Raw genomic sequence first — 18,706 nt, forward strand, 5'->3', positions numbered from 1 at the left:
ACCTTAACCAGGGTGGAACCAGACTGCTGGCGCTAACCTTTTAAAAAGGAGATAGGAGCAGCTTTTAAACTAGAACAAAGGGGAAAGCTGACAGTCGCTCAGCAGCGCATGGTTTAGGAGAGAGGTATCTTCACAGGATACTAATGATGCATTAGAATTAGGGCATCCCGACAGTGAGGTTCCAATAATAAGAAAGTAGTCCAAGTGCCTGTAACTAAAAACTCACCTGAGCTAAAAACTTCTAACCTATCCCTATCAATTAAAAAGCAGAATGAAAATACAAACAAAAAAACAAATTTTGAAATGTTTGTATGCTAATGCCAGAAGTCTAAGAAGTCAGATGGGAAAATTAGAATGTATAGCAGTGAATGATGACAGACTTAATTGGCATCTCAGAGACATGGTGGAAGGAGGACAACCATGGGACAGTGCTATAATAGGGTACAAATTATAATCGAAATGACAGAGAGGAGCACCCAGGAGGCGGTGGTGGGCACTTGATGTCCGGGATGGCATAGAGTTCCAACAGGATAAACTTCTGCATGAGACTAAATTCACAATTGACTCTTTATGGGTAGAAAGCCCTTGTGTGTTGGGGAGACTATAGTGATAGAAGTATACTACGTCCACGCTGGTCAAGATGGTGAGACTGGACAGTGAAATGCTAAGAGAAATTAGGAAGCTAACCAAATTGGTAGTGTGGTAATAATGGGAGACTTCAATTACCCCCAATATTGGACTGGGTAAAATGTATCATCGGACACGCTACAGAGATAAGTTCAAGGATGGAATAATGATAGCTTTATGGAGAAATTGGTTCAGGAACCGACGAGAGAGGAGCAATTTTAGATCCAATTCTCAGGTGGAGCACAGGACTTGGTGAGAGAGGTAACTGTGATGGGGCCGCTTGGCAATAGTGATCATAATATGATCAAATTTAAATTAACAACTGGAAGGGGGACACTAAGCAAATCCACGGCTCTCATGCTAAACTTCAAAGGGAAACTTTGATAAAATGAGAAAAATAGTTAGAAAAAAACTGAAAGGAGCAGCTACAAAAGTAAAAAGTGTGCAAGAGGCGTGGTCATTGTTAAAAAATACCATCCTAGAAGCAAATCCAGATGTATTCCACACATTAAGAAAGGTGGAAAGCAGGCAAAACGATTACCAGCATGGTTAAAAGGTGAGGTGAAAAACTATTTGCAAGATCTTCATTCAAAAATTGGAAGAAGGATCCAACATAGGAAAATAGGAAAAATGCATAAATGTTGGCAGTTAAATGTAAGACATTGATAAGACAAGCTAAGAGAATTTGAAAAGAAGTTGGCCATAGAGGCAAAAACTCACAGTAAAAACTTTTTAAAATAAATCCGAAGCAGAAAAGCCGTGAGGGAGTCAGTTGGACCATTAGATGACAGAGGGGTTTAAAGGGGCACTTAGAGAAGATTAGGCCATCTCGGAAAGATAAATGATTTCTTTTTCTTCGGTGTTTACTGAAGAGGATGTTGGGAAGTACCCGTACTGGGAGAAGGTTTTTCACGGGTTAATGATTCAGATGGACTGAACCAAATCACGGTGAACCTAGAAGATGTGGTAGACCTGATTGATAAACTGAAGAGTAGTAAATCACCTAGACCGGATGGTATACAACCCAGAGTTCTGAAGGAATTAAAAAATGAAATTTCAGACCTATAGTAAAAATTTGTAACTTATCATTAAAATCATCCATTGTATCTGAAGACTGGAGGATAGCTAATGTAACCCCCATATTTAAAAAAGGGTCCAGGGGAGATCCGGGAAATTATAGACCTGTTAGCCTGACTTCAGAGCCAGGAAAAATAGTGGAAAGTGTTCTAAATATCAAAATCACAGAACATATAGAAAGACCACGGTTTAATGGAACACAGACAGCATGGCTTTACCCAAGGCAAGTCTTGTCTCACAAATCTGCTTCACTTTTTTGAAGGTGTTAATAAACATGTGGATAAAGGTGAACCGGTTAGATGTAGTGTACTTGGATTTTCAGAAGGCATTGACAAAGTTCCTCATGAGATGCTTCTAGGAAAAGTAAAAAGTCATGGGATAGGTGGTGATGTCCTTTCATGGATTATAAACTGGCTAAAAGACAGGAAACAGAAATAGGAATTAAATGGACAATTTTCTCAGTGGAAGGGAGCGGGCAGTGTGTAAGGGTTCAGTACAGATCCTCAGGGATCTGTACTGGAACCCTTACTTTTCAATATATTTATAAATGATCTGGAAAGAAATACGACGAGTGAGGTAATCAAATTTGCAGATATAAAATTGTTATTAGAGTAATTAAATCACAAGCAGATTGTGATAAATTGCAGGAAGAACTTGTGAGGCTGGAAAATTGGGCATCTAAATGGCAGATGAAATTTAATGTGGACAAGTGCAAGGTGATGCATAGAGGAAGAATAACCCATGCTATAGTTACACAATGTTAGGTTCCATATTAGGTGCTACTACCCAAGAAAGATCTAGGCGTCATAGTGGATAACACATTTAAATAATCGGTTTCAGTGTGCTGCGGCAGTCAAAAAAGCAAGCAGAATGTTGGGAATTATTAGAAAGTGAATGGTGAATAAAACGGAGAATGTCATAATGCCTCTGTATCGCTCCATGGTGAGGACCGCACCTTGAATATTGTGTACAATTCTGGTTGCCGCATCTCAAAAAAGATATATTTGCGATGGAGAAGGTACAGAGAAGGGCTACCAAAATGATAAAGGGAATGGAACAGCTCCCCTATGAGGAAAGACTAAAGAGGTTAGGACTTTTCAGCTTGGAGAAGAGATGGCTGAGGAGGGATATGATAGAGGTGTTTAAAATCATGAGAAGTCTAGAACGGGTAGATGTGAATCGATTATTTACTCTTTCGGATAATAGAAAGACTAGGGGGGCACTCCATGAAGTTAGCATGTGGCACATTTAAAACTAATTGGAGAAATTTCTTTTTTACTCAACGCACAATTAAACTCTGGAATTTGTTGCCAGAGGATGTGGTTAGTGCAGCTGTGTGTAAAAAGGATTGGATAAGTTCTTGGATGAGAAGTCCATTACCTGCTATTAATTAAGTTGACTTAGATAATAACCACCGCTATTTACTAGCAACGGTAACATGGAATAGACTTAGTTTTTGGGTACTTGCCAGGTTCTTATGGCCTGGATTGGCCACTGTTGGGAAACAGGATGCTGGGCTTGATGGACCCTTGGTCTGACCCAGTATGGCATGTTCTTATGTTCTTAGGTATCACTGCAGGAGAGCAGGACTCAATCCTCTAAGGTAAAAAATGTTTCTTCTTCTTCTTTGCTGTAATTTCTTAACACTAGTGTGTGGGGGTAGTGTCCACATCTGCTAGGAGACTGAGAGATACTGAAGAGCTGAGGTCACTGCAAGGGTATATCTCGGATGACGTCAGCTTTGAAATCTTTCCGTCTTCCATCTGCTAGCAGAAGAGCACATACCCTACTGGTCCTGAGTCCATCTGGCAACATGCTAGGAAATAGCAGTTTATGGATTTATCCTCTAGGAACTTATCCAAACCCAGTTACACTAACTACTGTAACTACATCCTCTGGCAATGAATTCCAGAGCTTAACTATGCGCTGAGTGAAAAATAATTTTCTTCAATTTGTTTTTAAATGAGCTACTTGCTAACTTCATAAAGTGCCCCCTGGTCCTTCAATTATTGGAGAGAGTAAATAACTTATTTACATTAACTTGTTTAAGTCCTTTCATGATTTTGTAGACAAGAACCACCGGAAGACTGAGTCGGTTCCTTACAGTCTGTTGCTCTTTACCTATACCAACAATCCCATGCCTCTGCACGGGAGGTTTCTCACGTTGTTGGAGCACATGGCCACAGCAGGTTTATGTTGTCCCACATACTCGCCTTCATATGTGTCACCTTCAGTGGGGTCTAAGTCACAATTGGTCCCAGTTCCATCAACTAATTTCCAACAAAGTGGCTTTAACGAAAGCCATGAAGCTAGACATAGCCTGATGATTAAATCTATCAATCCTGACAGTAGGGGCATCATCCCCCCACCCCCGGGCATCACCTTATACTAACAATGGACACATCAAAGAAAGTGTGGGAAGCGCATATGCACGGGCTAAAAACTCAGGGCTTATGATCTCAGTCAGAGAGCAGATGTCAAATCAACCTGGAGTTAAGAGCAATTAGGACATGCTGTTTATACATTAACCCCCTCCGCCTCCAGTGACAAAGTTGCAATGTTCTAAGTAAACAAGAAGGGTCAGGTTCCAGAACCCTGTACAAGGAAGTGGTCCAGATTCTAGAATGGGCAGAGGCTCCACCTCATCACATTGAAGGGGCCTACCTGCCGGGAATTACAAACATAGAAGTTGACAGGCTAAGCAGGATATTCCATCATTATGAGTGGGCCCTACACCAGTCAGTAGCGGACTACCTCTTCCCCAGTTGGGGAGACCTTGGATAGATTGTTCGCAAGGAGCACAATGTGAAACCACGCTGTTTCTGCTCAATTTATCCGAGCCCCAGGAGATATTCACAGGATATGTTCCTCATTCTCTGGCAGAGTGGCCTATTCTATGCGAACCCTTTGATACCCCTGATATCTTGGACAATACAGAAGTGCCCACAGCAGATGGCACAGATCTCATATTAATTACTCTGGACAGTTGTAACACCTTGAATCAAGTAAATTAGGACCTAAACATCTTGAATTCACTTTCACAGGGGGAATATCTTGTCAAACAAACCTGATTGAGTTCTTTAACGAGGTGGGTGACCCAAAGTTATGGACCTAGAAGTCATCTTCTCTGATGTCTTGAAGGTTACAAATTCAATGTGATAAAGTAATGTAGAAAGTTAAACAGTATGATGGGGTACATAATATAACTAGTAGGAAAAAATCTGCCAATACTGCCTTTGTACAGGATACAATGAGACCTCCCCACCCTTTGAGCATTGTGCATGTTTTGAGGCCACACCTTTTTAAGGCCAATGCGAATGAGAACCTAGTGGTTTTAAACAGCAGGTTGAGAGCCAGAGGAGCCAGGGTTCAATCCTGCTGACGTCCTTTGTAACCTTGGGCAACTTACTTCTCCCTCCACTGTCTCAGGTACAAACAGACTGTGAGCATTCTGGGGGACAGGGGAAATGACTGCAGTACCTGAATTGTAACTTGCCTTAAAGCTACCAATAAGAAGGCATGGACTAAATCTAAATATATAAAAAACAAAACAAAAGAGAAGGCCAAACTGTATTCTCTGAGTAAAAAGATAATGGGAACAATATGAAAGATTTAATATTTACCAGACTTCAATAAAGATAAGAATATACAATTTGCCACAGAAAAAGAAAAACAAGAGCAAGATATCATGAATTTGAGGAAGTGTCGAGATTACTTACCTGATAATCTCCTTTTCCTTAGTGTAGACAGATGGACTCAGAACGAATGGGTATAGTATGCTCGTGCTAGCAGTTGGAGACGGATCTGACGTCAGCACGGGTGTATATATACCCCCACAGGAAGCGTAGCAACTTAGTAATCTTCTTTGCAAAAGCTGTTATGGATGTGTGTACTGACGCTCAGTGAAAAGTGAAACAGGATTCCCCTGACCGCTTGATAGTAGCTGGAGATCGCCAGCATTTCCAACCGGAAGGCGTTGACACCTGGTAGAGTGTACGCTCTTATGGAAACAGATGACATGGCTTACCTTGAATCGGTTGAAATCCATGTACACAGGCAGCTGGGGGGGATGCTGAGTCCATCTGTCTACACTAAGGAAAAGGAGATTATCAGGTAAGTAATCTCGACATTTCCTGGCGTGTAGCCAGATGGACTCAGAACGAATTGGATGTACAAAAGCTTTACTCCCAGCCTGGGCGGGAGGCTGCCTGAGGACCATGTAGGACGCCCTCACAAATGCTGAGTCCTCCCTGGCCTGGACATTCCAGACGGTAGAATCTGGAGAAGGTATGGAGGGAGGACCACGTCGCCGCCCGGATGCCGCTTGTGCTCTGGTAGAATGAGCCTTGATTTGTAGAGGCGGGAGACTTCCCGGCCTCCACGTAAGCTGCTCTGATAACTTCTTTAATCAAGCGGGCGATGGTGGGCCGAGAGGCCGCTTCCCCTTGTCGTTCCCGCTGTGCAGGACGAACAGATGGTCCTGTCTGTCGTGTCATTTCCAGATATCTAGGGCAACAGTCTGCCTATGTCGAGATGGCGTAGCAGACGCCCCTTCTTCAGATTTCTTCAACCCCCGCCGTAGTAGGCAAGGATATAGTTTGGTTAAGGTGAAACAGTGAGACCACTTAGGTAGAAAGGAAGGAACCGTGCAAAGATGGATAGCCTCTGGAGTGATACGGAGAAAGGGATCACGGCAGGACAGTGCTTTGTAGCTCTGAGACGCGGCGTGCTGAACGCACCGCCAATAAGAACACCATCTTCAAGGTTAGAGAACGAAGAGACAGGCCCCGAAGGGGTCTGAAGGTGGATCCCGCGAGGAAATCCAAACAAGATTAAGGCTCCACAAAGGCACTGGCCACTTCAGTGGCGGACGAATGTGCTTAACTCCTTTCAGGAAGCGAGACACATCTGGGTGTTTGGCAATGGTCTTGCCATCCCTCCTGGGACCACAGCAAGACAGCGCAGCCACCTGAACCTTGTTGAAGCTGAGGGAGAGACCCTTCTGAAGTCCATCTTGCAGGAAATCCAACACAATAGGGATCGTGGTCGCATGTGGATTGGTGCCATGAGTGTCGCACCATGCCTCGAATACTCCTCCAGATCCTTACATAGGTGAGGGAAGTGGAAAACTTGCGAGCTCGGAGGAGGGTATCTATCACGGGCTCCGAGTAACCTCTTTTCTTCAGTCTAGCCCTCTCAATGGCCAGACCGTAAGAGAGAATTGAGTCGGATCCTCGTGGAGTATGGAACCTTGACGTAGAAGGTCCCGAAGAGGAGGCAGGGGAAGGGGCTCCCCTGCCAGTAGTCTTCTCATGTCCGCGTACCAGGGTCTTCTTGGCCAGTCTGGTGCCACTAGAAGAACTAGGCCTCGGTGTTTCTGAATCTTGTGGATGATGGCGCCCAGCAGAGGCCACGGAGGAAAGGCGTATAGCAGAGTCCCTGGAGGCCATGGCTGAACCAGGGCATCATTCCGTGTGAGAACGGTTCGCGCTTGCGGCTGAAGTATCTGGGTACTTGAGCATTGGACTTGTCCGCCAGTAAATCCATGTCCGGAATCCCCCAGTGATCTACAATCATCTGGAAGGCTGTGGGTGACAGCTGCCACTCTCCCGGATTTAGGCTCTTTCTGCTGAGGAAGTCTGCCGTGGTGTTGTCCTTCCCGGCAATGTGGACGGCAGAGATGTCCTGAAGATTCGCCTCTGCCCAAGCCATCAGTGGGGCGATCTCCAGAGATACTTGTCGACTTCTGGTTCCGCCCTGACGGTTGATGTATGCCACTGTGGTGGCGTTGTCGGACATCACTCTGACTGCTCTGTTGTTCAGTCTGTGAGCAAATCGAAGGCATGCCATTCGGACTGCCCGAGCCTCTAGACGCTTGATGTTCCACGCTGACTCTTCTCTGTTCCACCCGCCCTTGTGCGGTGAGTCCTTCGCAGTGTGCTCCCCAGCCGCTCAGGCTGGCATCTGTGGTGAGCAGAGTCCACGTGGGGGAGGACATCTTCAACCCCCTGCTCGTGTGGTTGGACTGCAACCACCACCGTAACTGGGTCCGTATTCTGGCAGGCAGAGGTAGGTGCGTGGAATAGTTCCGGAAATGGGGGCTCCAGCGAGAGAGCAGGAAGCGTTGCAGAGGTCTCATATGGGCCCTTGCCCAAGGTACCACTTCCAGGGTGGATGCCATGAGGCCGAGAACCTGCAGATAATCCCAAGCTATGGGCCGACTAGCTCCCATCAAGTACCGGATACGCGTCTGACGTTTTAACCTTCTCTTGGTAGTGAGACTGACTGTGTCTGCCTGGGTGTCGAACTGTACTCCAGGTATTCCAGCGACTGGGAAGGCTGTAGGCAACTCTTGCTAGGTTGATTACCCAGCCCAAGCTTTCCATAAGGGTGATCACTCTGTCGGTTGTCTGATGGCTCTCCTCTCGTGATTTCGCCCTGATCAGCCAAGCGTCTAGGTAGGGATGGACCAGCATTCCTTCCCGCCTGAGTGCCGCTGTTACCACTACGACCACCTTGGTGAAGGTCCGCGGTGACGTGGCCAACCCGAAGGGCAGAGCCCGGAATTGGAAGTGGCGTCCTAGAACCTTGAAGCGTAGGTAGCGCTGATATCCGGATGGATCGGGATATGCAGGTAGGCTTCCGACAAGTCTAAGGCCGTGAGGAATTCTCCTGGCTGTACTGCGGTCTTGACGGAGCGCAGAGTTTCCATGCGAAACCTCGGGACCCTTAAGTATCGATTGACTGACTTGAGGTCCAGTACAGGCCAAAAGGTACCCCCTTTCTTGGGTACCATGAAATAAATGGAATAGTGTCCAGAATTCACTTCCCATGCAGGTACTGGGATGATGGCTTTCAAGGACAGGAGCCTCGCCAGGGTAGCTTCCAATGCTGCCTTCTTGTGCATGGGACATGAAGATTCTACAAACTTGTCCGGAGGGAGATGATGGAAGTCCAGATAATATCCCTCTCGGATAATGGCGAGGACCCACTGGTCCGACGTGATCTCGACCCATCTGGGGTAGAAGAGGGTTAATCTGCCCCCTATGGCTCCGTCCCCCAGATGAATCGGCGGATTCTCATTGTGAGGCGCGGCCGGGACCTGAGCCCGGGCTTGCTCCCCCTTGCGCTGCTTGGTCCGAAAGGTCTGATTCCTGGCCTGAGGACGTGGCGCCTGGTAGCGACTCCTGTAAGGAATGAAGCGCTGTGAACTCCTGCCCCTGGAGGGCCTTGGAAAGGCGCGCTGGTTCCTTCTGAACCGATCTTCCGGCAGCCTAGGCACTGGAGAGACGCCCCATGTACTGGCTAGTTTATCAAGGTCGCTGCCAAATAGGAAAGAGCCCTTAAAGGGCAATCTGGTGAGGCGTGTCTTTGAAGGCGCATCAGCTGACCATTTCCGGATCCAGAGCTGCCTCCTGGCAGCTACGGAGGATGAGATCCCCTTGGCTGTTGTTCGGACGAGGTCTGATGCAGCATCCGTGAGGAAAGAGAGAGCTGACTCCAAGTCTGTTGCTGGAGCATTGTTCCTAACCTGTGACATACAGGAACGCGTCACCACTGTGCAGCAGGTTGCGATCCGCAAAGATAGAGCTGCCACCTCAAAAGTCTGTTTCAGAATGGCATCCAGTCGCCGGTCATGAGGCTCCTTAAGGGCCGCCCCCCCTCAACTGGAATGGTAGTGCGCTTGACCACCGCGCTAATCAAGGCGTCCACCTGAGGGCATGCCAGCAGCTCCTGGATAGCTGGTGCTAGGGGTACATGCCCGTCAGGGCCCGACCCCCTTTGAATGAGGCCGCTGGTGCAGCCCATTCTAAATCTATCAGTTGCTGTGCTGCTTGCAGGAATGGAAAATGGCGGGCTGTAGGACGAAGACCTTCCAGCAGGGGGTTCTGCGCAGAGGGTACCGTAGCGCTGGGACCTGTAATATCCAACTCCGCCAGACACTGAGACACCAGGTCGGAGAGATCCTCCTTAGGGAAGAACCGCCTCATGGTTCTATATGGCTCAATCCCCGGGGAAGTTCCCCCTCGTCCGGGAGTTCGGACTCGTCCGGTGAAACCTCCTGGTCTGACTGATCTGGGCCGTCCAGCGGCGGGAGGTCCCGCTCACGATAAGGGCGTGAGGGTCCAGTAACAGGATCCGCAGGAGCCACCGCAGCGGCCGCCGCAGTCACAGCCACCACAGGAACCGCACAACAGGAACAGCAGGAACCGCAGGGCCTGGACGGGAAGCCGTTTGCATCTGTACAAAGGCATGAATCCCCTTAAAGAGATCCACCCAGGAAATTGAAGCAGCCTCTAATCGCCGGGGTACAAGATCCCCCGGGATTCCAGATTGGTCGAGACTGCCCGCTAAATCCGGGGTAGCCCCTGGGGAACTGTCAGCAAATCGTGGCTGAGACTGGTCCTGGCCCGAGGGTCCCCCGGCCTCCTCACATTGGGCACATAGGGAGTCTGGCTCTTCACTGTGCGTGGCTCTAAGCTGGCATGCGGAGCAGAGGCCGAGGGCTTTAATGCCGGAGGCAGGCGGCGCCCCCGCTGAGACGCTGAGACATTCTGTTCCATTGAAAAGTATGCGCTTAATGAACAGGCGCGCAATAATAATATGGGCAGCAATATGCGCTTAGTACAACAGGCGCTTAATAATAATATGCGGCAGCAATATGCGCTTAGTACAACAGGCACTCAATAATAATATGCGGCAGCAATATGCGCTTAGTACAACAGGCGCTCAAAATAATATGCGGCAACTATATACGCTTAAGACAACAAGCGCTCAGCCATATGCGGCGAACAACATACGCTCAATGATATGCAAGATGCTCTCAGCAATGCGGTCATGAAAACACGCTCAATTGTATGCAACATGCTCTTAGCAATAATCGTTAGCAACATGCTTCAATGGTATTCAATATGCACTCAGCAATACACGCTCAATGGGATTCAATAAGCTCTCAGCAATAGGCGGTTAGCAATACACGCTCAATGGTATTCAATATGCTCTCAGCAATAAGCAATTAGCAATACACGCTCAATGGTATTCAATATGCTCTCAGCAATACACCTCAATGGTATTCATATGCTCTCAGCAATACAAGCTCAATGGTATTCAATGGTATAAAAGTCTTGATAAAGGCCAAACATGTATTCTGGCCATGCTAGACATCTCTGCGGCCTTTGATACAGTTAGCCACAATATACTATCGACCGGCTCTCTGACATCAGTATCTCAGGCCCAGCACTGAGTGGTTCACTTCCTTTCTGGCGATCGCCACTTTAAAGTTAAATTCGCAACCACGAATCAAACCCTGTTAAGCTATCCCATGGGGTCCCTCAAGGCTCCTCCCTTTCCCCAACCCTCTTCAATATTTACCTTCTTCCTTATGCCAACTCCTTGCAGACCTAGGACTCACACACTATGTCTATGCAGATGACGTCCAGGTCCTCATTCCTGTCACCGACTCTGTGACTAACGCCCTCAAAACCTGGGATACATGCCTCAAGTCAATCAACAGCCTCTCACTAACCTCAGGCTTGCCTAAACACTCAAAAACAGAACTACTTTTTATCTCACCTTCCCGCCACATATCCCCACTCTCCCTGTCCCTCCAACCCCTCTCACTTCATGTCAGGGATCTAGGGGTTACCCCGACAACCACCTCAATCTCCAAAAACACATCTAAATAACAAGGGACTGCTTCTTTAAACTTCACATACTGAAGAAACTAAGACCCCTCCTTCACTTTAGTGACTTCCGAACAGTCCTCCAAGCCACCATATTCACAAAGTTAGATTATTGTAACGCCTACTCTTGGGTCTACCTTCAACCACAATCAAACCGCTGCAGATGCTACAAAATGCAGCAGCTAGAATCCTCACAAACTCACGCAGATCGGACCACATAACTCCAATACTCAAAGAACTTCATGGCTTCCAATCCCTGCCAGAATCCAACATAAATGCCTAACAATTATCCATAAAACTCTACACAATAAAGAGATGATTTGGCTAAATGATTCACTCCAATATCACTCCCCCAAGAGACCAACCAGATCCCTATTTAGGAACTCTGTCAACCCCTTCCAAAACTTCACAGCTCGCCTCCACCCGAGAAGAGCCTTTTCCATAGCAGGACCATCTCTATGGAACTCGATGCCTCCCGACTTACGTCTAGAGCAGTGCACAGCAACCTTCAAAAAAAAGTTGAAAACCTGGCTGTTCAAACAGACATTTACCTAACCGTAGCATCCCTGGACAACTTAGCTCTGTAATAAAGTCTGTAATTGCAATGTAAATAATGTAATATACCTTCAGATAATGTTACACAATACACTACACTACTGTACCGCATTATAATGTGGCTGTAATGTAATATAGTTGCCTTCTCTATTAACTTTAATTTTAATCCTCACTAAACTCTGCTTTTATCTTCCTCGCTATCCCGTTCCTTTGAATTCCCCTGTTAGATGTAATTATTATTTCCTCCTACTACTGTTAATTGTTACCCCTGTTAATATGTAAACCGATGTGATATCCATTTGAACGTCGGTATATAAAAGTTTTAAATAAATAAATAAATTGCTCTCAGCAATAAGCGGTTAGCAATATACGCACAATGAGGAATACAATATGCGCTTAGTCATAGACCTGCGCCTATTACGGGCGCTCAATACCTGAACAAGGCCACAAAATGGCGCCCTCCACGGCGTGCCACGCCGCCAATCCTCGATTCCTCGGAGACCAGAAGTAAAAAGATGTATGCCTTACCTGATCCTCGGCGCTTCCCGGCTGGAACCCGGGCGGTCTCCGGCTGCGGGGGGAGAGGGCAAGTACCTTCACCGCCGCGTTTGAGGATATGCACCCGCTGCCTCGTCCACGCCGGGACCGAGGCGCCTCGTATGCCTCACCCGAACCTCGCCCGGGGGCTACATCCCTGCCGCGATTCGGCCACCGGACCGAGGACTTAAACCTCCGGGGATCACGGAAATCACCCCGGGAACTCTACTGGGGGAGGGACCTTAGGGTATCACCGCAGGAGTGCGGGGCTCGATGGTGCTGTAGAAGTTTTAGCGAAAGAAGTAGAAAATAGAAAGTAGATTTGGAAAACACGCTCAGCGAGCGTGCAGGCTCTCCAAACTGCTTTGGAGACGGAAATTACTAAGTTGCTACACTTCCTGTGGGGGTATATATACACCCGTGCTGACGTCAGATCAGTCTCCAACTGCAGCACGAGCATACTATACCCATTCGTTCTGAGTCCATCTGGCTACACGCCAGGAAATCAGACTTTCCCCTGATTTATAGGATCATCTTATGCCTGCAACCATCTATATACTGGTCAATAAAGTAATAAGATGTGAAGTATATTTTATAATATGGCATGAAGAATCATGCCTAGGAGACACTCACTCCTTATCTGCATTACCACAGGCTAGACTGTCTTTACTGGGTGACCACTGGCCTCTGAAATTCATATTCATCAAGTCTTAATGTCACACGGGCCACGTTTACTTTTTGCTCTGAACTTTGAAATTAATACCCAGCACACTTTAAATTAAATTACTTTTAGAACATATTCACAATGTTCCAAGCAGTTTTCAAAAGTATTACATACCTAACTCATGAGGTAGCTCATGAAAAAAAACAGCAAGAAGTACTCAAGCCACTTGATAAACCTTCAGTAAAGGCAGCACCTATAAAAAAAAAACAAAATTAAATAAAATCAAGTTATAGCCATAGTTCACAGGATTTGTAAAAAGCAGCAGATAAAGTAGACAGGGATACTGTTTACTGCACAGAAAGATCTTATAGATACTCTAGATTAAAAATGTCCCTTGTTAAAAAAAACGAAAAAAAAAAACACTAGAGGGTTTGAAATTCTTTCAGCTTTTACTGGAATGACATGGAGCCAAGTACTTCCAAGTAACAACTTATAAAATGTATTTTTAGCTGAAATTATATTGTACAGTGACTGCTGAAGATGACTCAGTGAGCTGTCCACCAAGTCCAGCTGGCTGCAGCCTTCAGCAGCATGTGCAAGTTGCCACTTCTCTCTGGACACACAGTTTATTTGTTTTATTTGTAGATTTTTCTATACCGATATTAGTGGAGACATAATATCTGTTTACAGCAGAACTATAGTATGGAAATTATAATGAACAGGTATTGGCGGAGGGATTATAGAGGAACAAGGAAATAGCAAAGCAATGCTGGAAGCCACCTATGGCTGCAGCTGTCACTGATATTTGGCTAGTTGCGTTTAGCATTTACTTTGTTAAAACCTCATTTAGGCCTGAAATAAATTACTGGGAGACACACTTCTGCCAGTAGTAATTTAAAGGGTTGACAACCATTGTATTTCTATTGAAGTGACTTGGAAAAACAGGAAATTAAACACCAGGGAATGGAGTTTCATGTTATCTCTGTACAAAGATGTAGGTTAAGGACATTTGTTTAAGCTCAATTCATATGGAGGAAAAACTAACTTGCTTACCTGTAAAGGGTGTTCTTTATAGGCAGCAGGATGAGTCACAAGAAGATAAGGTCATTCAAGAAGGTCGACATGGACAAAGTTCTGAGGCCTTTCCAAACATGTGCAGATGTTCCTGCACAGCTGTCATAAGAATATAAGTTGCCATACTGGGTCAGACCGAGGACCCATCAAGCTCAGCAACCTGTTTCCAACAGTGGCCAACCCAGGTCACAAGTACCTGGCACAAGTACCCAAACATTAAATAGATCCCATGCCACTAATGGTAGTGGCTATTCCCTAAGTCAACTTGGTTTGGGAACTTACCCAAACCTTTTTTTAAACCCAGATAAGCTAACTGCCTTACCCACATCCTCTGACAACCAGATTCCAGAGCTTATAATAGGTTGATTGAAAAAGAATTCTCTCCAATTTGTTGTAAAAATGAGGTACTTAATAACTTCTGGGAATGCCCCCCTAGTCCTTCTATTATCTGAAACAGTAAATAATCGATTCACATCTACCCATTCTAGTCCTCTCATGATTTTGTAGACCTCCATCTATTCTCCCCTCAGTCATCTCTAAGCCGAACAGCCCGAACTTCTTTAGCCTTTCCTCAAAAGGGAGCCATTCTACCCCTTTTATCATTTTGGTCACCTTCTCTGACTTTCTCCAGTGCAACTATATCTTTGAGATGCAATGACTAGAATTGCACAACAGTACTCAAGGTAAGGGTCTCACCATGGAGCATACAGAGGCATTATGATATTCTCTGCTTTATTCACCAATTCCTTCTTAATAATTCCTAACATTCTGTTTGCTTTGTTTGACTGTCACAGCACACTGAACTGACAATTTCAATTATTAGTCCACTATGTACCTAGAAGAGGTTTTCCTGAGTGGTAGAGCTCCTAATATGGAACCTAACATGTTACAGCATGGGGTATTTTTACCTATATGCAGCACTTGCATTTGTCCACATTACATTTCATCTGCCATTTGGAAGCCCAATCTGCTAGTCTCGCAAAGCTCTCCTGCAAGTTATCACAATCCACATTGGATTTAACTACTGTGATTATTTTGTGTCATCGTTGTAAAACCTTTCCATGATTATTTATAATATATGCAAAGTAACAGTGTCCAAGTACAAAGCCCTGAGGTACTCCACTGTTTTACTTTTTCCACTGAGAAACCTGACCATTTAATCCTACTGTTTCCTTCCTGTCTGTTATCGGTTTGCAATCCACGAAGGACATCACCTCCTATCTCATGACTTTTTAGTTTTCTTAGAAGCCTCTCATGAGGGACTTTATCAAATGCCTTCGAAAATGCAAATACACATCTACCCCGGTTCACCTTTATCCACGTTTATTAACCCCTTCAAAAAAAATGTAGCAGGTAAATCCATGCTGGCTGTGTTCTTTTAAACCATGTCTTTCTATATGTTTGTATGATTTTGTTCTTTAGACTAGTTTTCATTATTTTTCTTGGCACTGAAGTCAGGCTCACTTGTCTATAGTTTTCCCAGATTGCCTCTGGAGCCCTTTTAAAAATCAGGGTTATATTGGCCAACCTTCAGTCTACAGGTACAATGGTTGATTTAATGATAGGTTACAAATGTTTACTGAGATGAAAATTCATTTTTGAGTTCTTTCAGAACCCTGGGGGTATACCATCTGGTCCAGGGTGATTTGCTACTCTTTAGTTTGTTGATCTACCTTACATCATCTTCCAGATTCACAGTGATTTGATTCAGTTCATCCGAATCATCACCCTTGAAAACGGTCTCCAGAATGACCATTTCCCCAACATCTCCATACAAGCTCCCTCATTCTTATCTAAACTAATCAACTCCAAAAGGAGAAAAGGAGGAAATGTGCAATTCATCATCTTGCTGTCTATGGAGAACACTCATTGCAGGCAAGCAACTCAATTTAATTCTGTCAACAAGCAGGATGATGTAACACACGTGGGAATCCTTAATGACCGTATTATATTACAAAGAGGGAAATAACTAAAGCGAAAATGGGCTTTGAATTTTTTGGATGGTATTAGTGAGTGGTCCGAATATGTGGAATGTTTGAGATCAATAATTGTCCATTTTCCTGTCAGTCTGTGGTCAGAAGTCCTACTTGCTCATTCTCAGGCTGGTTGCTCTGCCTGACAGGAAAACTCTAGGTAACCCCCTCCTGGTTTTGGGCCACCTAACTGAAGGATTACAGCAAAGTCCCAGGGCCACAGTTTGTCTCCTGGATCTCTCACTTGCTCCAAACACATCAGACTTCAGTCCTGGGTGCCACGGTTCACCAGCAGGGAGGAGGTATACACCTCCGGCACCCTAGATGCAGTAGTGGGGTTCCGTATCATAGTCGCTTGTTCACCCCAGTCAAACTCACTGTTCAGCTTGTATTCACAAGTGGAGGAATCCTCTGGCAGAAGCAGTCACATTAAATCACAGAAAGGAATCTTCTGTGGTGTTCAGCTCAAAAAATATTTACTTATGTTTGAAAAAGCAAGTTTGCTTACCGTAAACGGTGTTTCCATAGCTAGCAGGATGAATTAGCCATGCTGTCATGGGATCTGTCAATCAGGTCCGGGAGGCGGAGTTGTTAAAGCACAGATCAGAGCTTTGCTCTCCGCGGCTGCGTGTGTGTTCCCGTGCAGGAAAGTAACGGAATCTCCTCAGTCTGTGATTAAGCTGTATTGTAGTCAAAGACTTGGTGACTGCCAGGGAAGAGGGTGGGTCAGCATGGCTAATTCTTCCTGCTAGCTATGGAAACACCGTTTACAGTAAGCAAACTTGCTTTTTCCCCGTCGATAGCAGGGCTGAAATAGCCATGCTGTCATGGGAGTCCCAAGCTCCCGATCACCTAAGGAGCGTGACCAAGGAGCAAGCCCCTTGGTGCGCCCCTTAGTGCAGCCACTCCTCACTCCTCTAAACCCCTGCCCTCTCTTTTTTCACTGCTGTCCTATAGACAGTCTTACTCCTCTTTCACCCAGCTAAACTATTCAAAGCTCCACCTTAAGTCCCTTACCCTCTCTTCCACTTTCACTCGGTATAAGACTCCTCTACACCCATGGAATCCTACCCATTCCCATATTGAGACTCCAACATTACTTCCAAAAAATGTTTCCCCACCTCCCCCCCTCCCACTTGAAATCATTGGTCCCGGTCATGATCTCCCCCCTGGCACAATTCCTCTGCCTAACCACACTCTCACTCCTTCTCTTCAATTCCCAATCCCTCGCTAAAAAAACCCCAATCCTAAACGATATGCTACTTGATCTCAGCCAGACCTCTGTGCCATCACAGAAACTTGGCTTAAACAAACCGACACAGTTCTCTGAATCAATTACCCACAAACCTCTATGACATCCACTCCCTTCCAAGACACAAAAAGAGAGGGGGGGCCTCCTCCTGGCTGCCAAAAAAGAACTGAAACTTGTCCCTCAGACAGTCAACCTTCCGCATACTTTCGAAATTGGGTTCTTCAAATCCCCACAGCTTCAAGTCTGCCTCGTTTACACTCCACCTGATCTCCTTAACAGAAACGCTTCCCCCTAATTGAGTTCATCGCAAATAGTATAGACATGGATGTCCCTGCCATCATCTTAGGAGATTTTAATCTCCATGTTGACCGCATTCCCCCCTCTCCTCCCTGTGAAGCCTTCCTATCAGCTATCACAGCATTGGGATTCACCCAACAAATAACCAACCCCACACATAAGGCTGGTCATACATTAGATTTATTATTCACTAATTCCCACATAAACACCACCGAATCCCCCTCCTGCACCCCAGTCCCTTGGTCTGACCACTCGCTCATTTCTGCCAAGCTCATCTTCATTAAAGCCCCTCAGCCCAACAACAATCAAAGCAACCTCATCCACTATAGGAAACCATGCTCTCAAGAAGATCTAGTCCTTGCCCTCACACCAAACTTGAAAAGCTGGACCTTACAAATATAGACAATGCCCACCGATCATGGAATAGAATTACAAAGGACATCGCTGACAAAGTCAGCCCCATCATTTCTAAAGAAATCAAGCCACTTAACACAAAAAAACCCTGGTTCACGGCAGAACTAAAGTCCCTTAAACAACAGCTAAGAACCAAAGAAAGGAATTGGCGCAAGAGCCCCTCCACTGCCTCCCTCGCAGACTACAAGAACACTCTCCACACATATAGATCCTGTATACAACAAACAAAAAAGATTACTACGCGAAAAAATACACCATTATCAATACAACGCAAGGCCCTCTTTTCTTATGTATCGCTCCTCACAAAACCATCTCCCCCCCCTGTAGCTGACAATGACTCAAACGACAAATGCAATGAATTAGCAACCTTTTTCCATTCCAAAATCACTAACATCATTGCAAAGTTCCCCCCCTCCCTGCCCCCCCCCATTCACCAAATACAAAAACTCCAGCCTCTCCTTAGACTCTACCTCTGTTTTGGAGATTTCAACTCTACTAAAGATGAAACCCTCCACCCACCCTGAGGACTTTATCCCCATAAAAACCCTTTTAA

General features: G+C 45.7%; 1 protein-coding gene across 1 annotated transcript in view; it reads right to left on the minus strand.

Annotated features, from left to right (window-relative positions):
- The window catches only part of SLC39A6 (solute carrier family 39 member 6), a 188,601-nt gene that overhangs the window by 67,364 nt on the left and 102,531 nt on the right, over positions 1-18,706 (minus strand). Inside the window, 2 exon segments of the mRNA XM_029589979.1 lie at positions 13,318-13,352; positions 13,354-13,396. Of these exon segments, the coding sequence (XP_029445839.1) occupies positions 13,318-13,352; positions 13,354-13,396 (78 nt within the window).

The sequence above is a fragment of the Rhinatrema bivittatum genome, chromosome 2 (genome assembly GCF_901001135.1).
Source record: "Rhinatrema bivittatum chromosome 2, aRhiBiv1.1, whole genome shotgun sequence".
NCBI lineage: Eukaryota > Metazoa > Chordata > Amphibia > Gymnophiona > Rhinatrematidae > Rhinatrema > Rhinatrema bivittatum.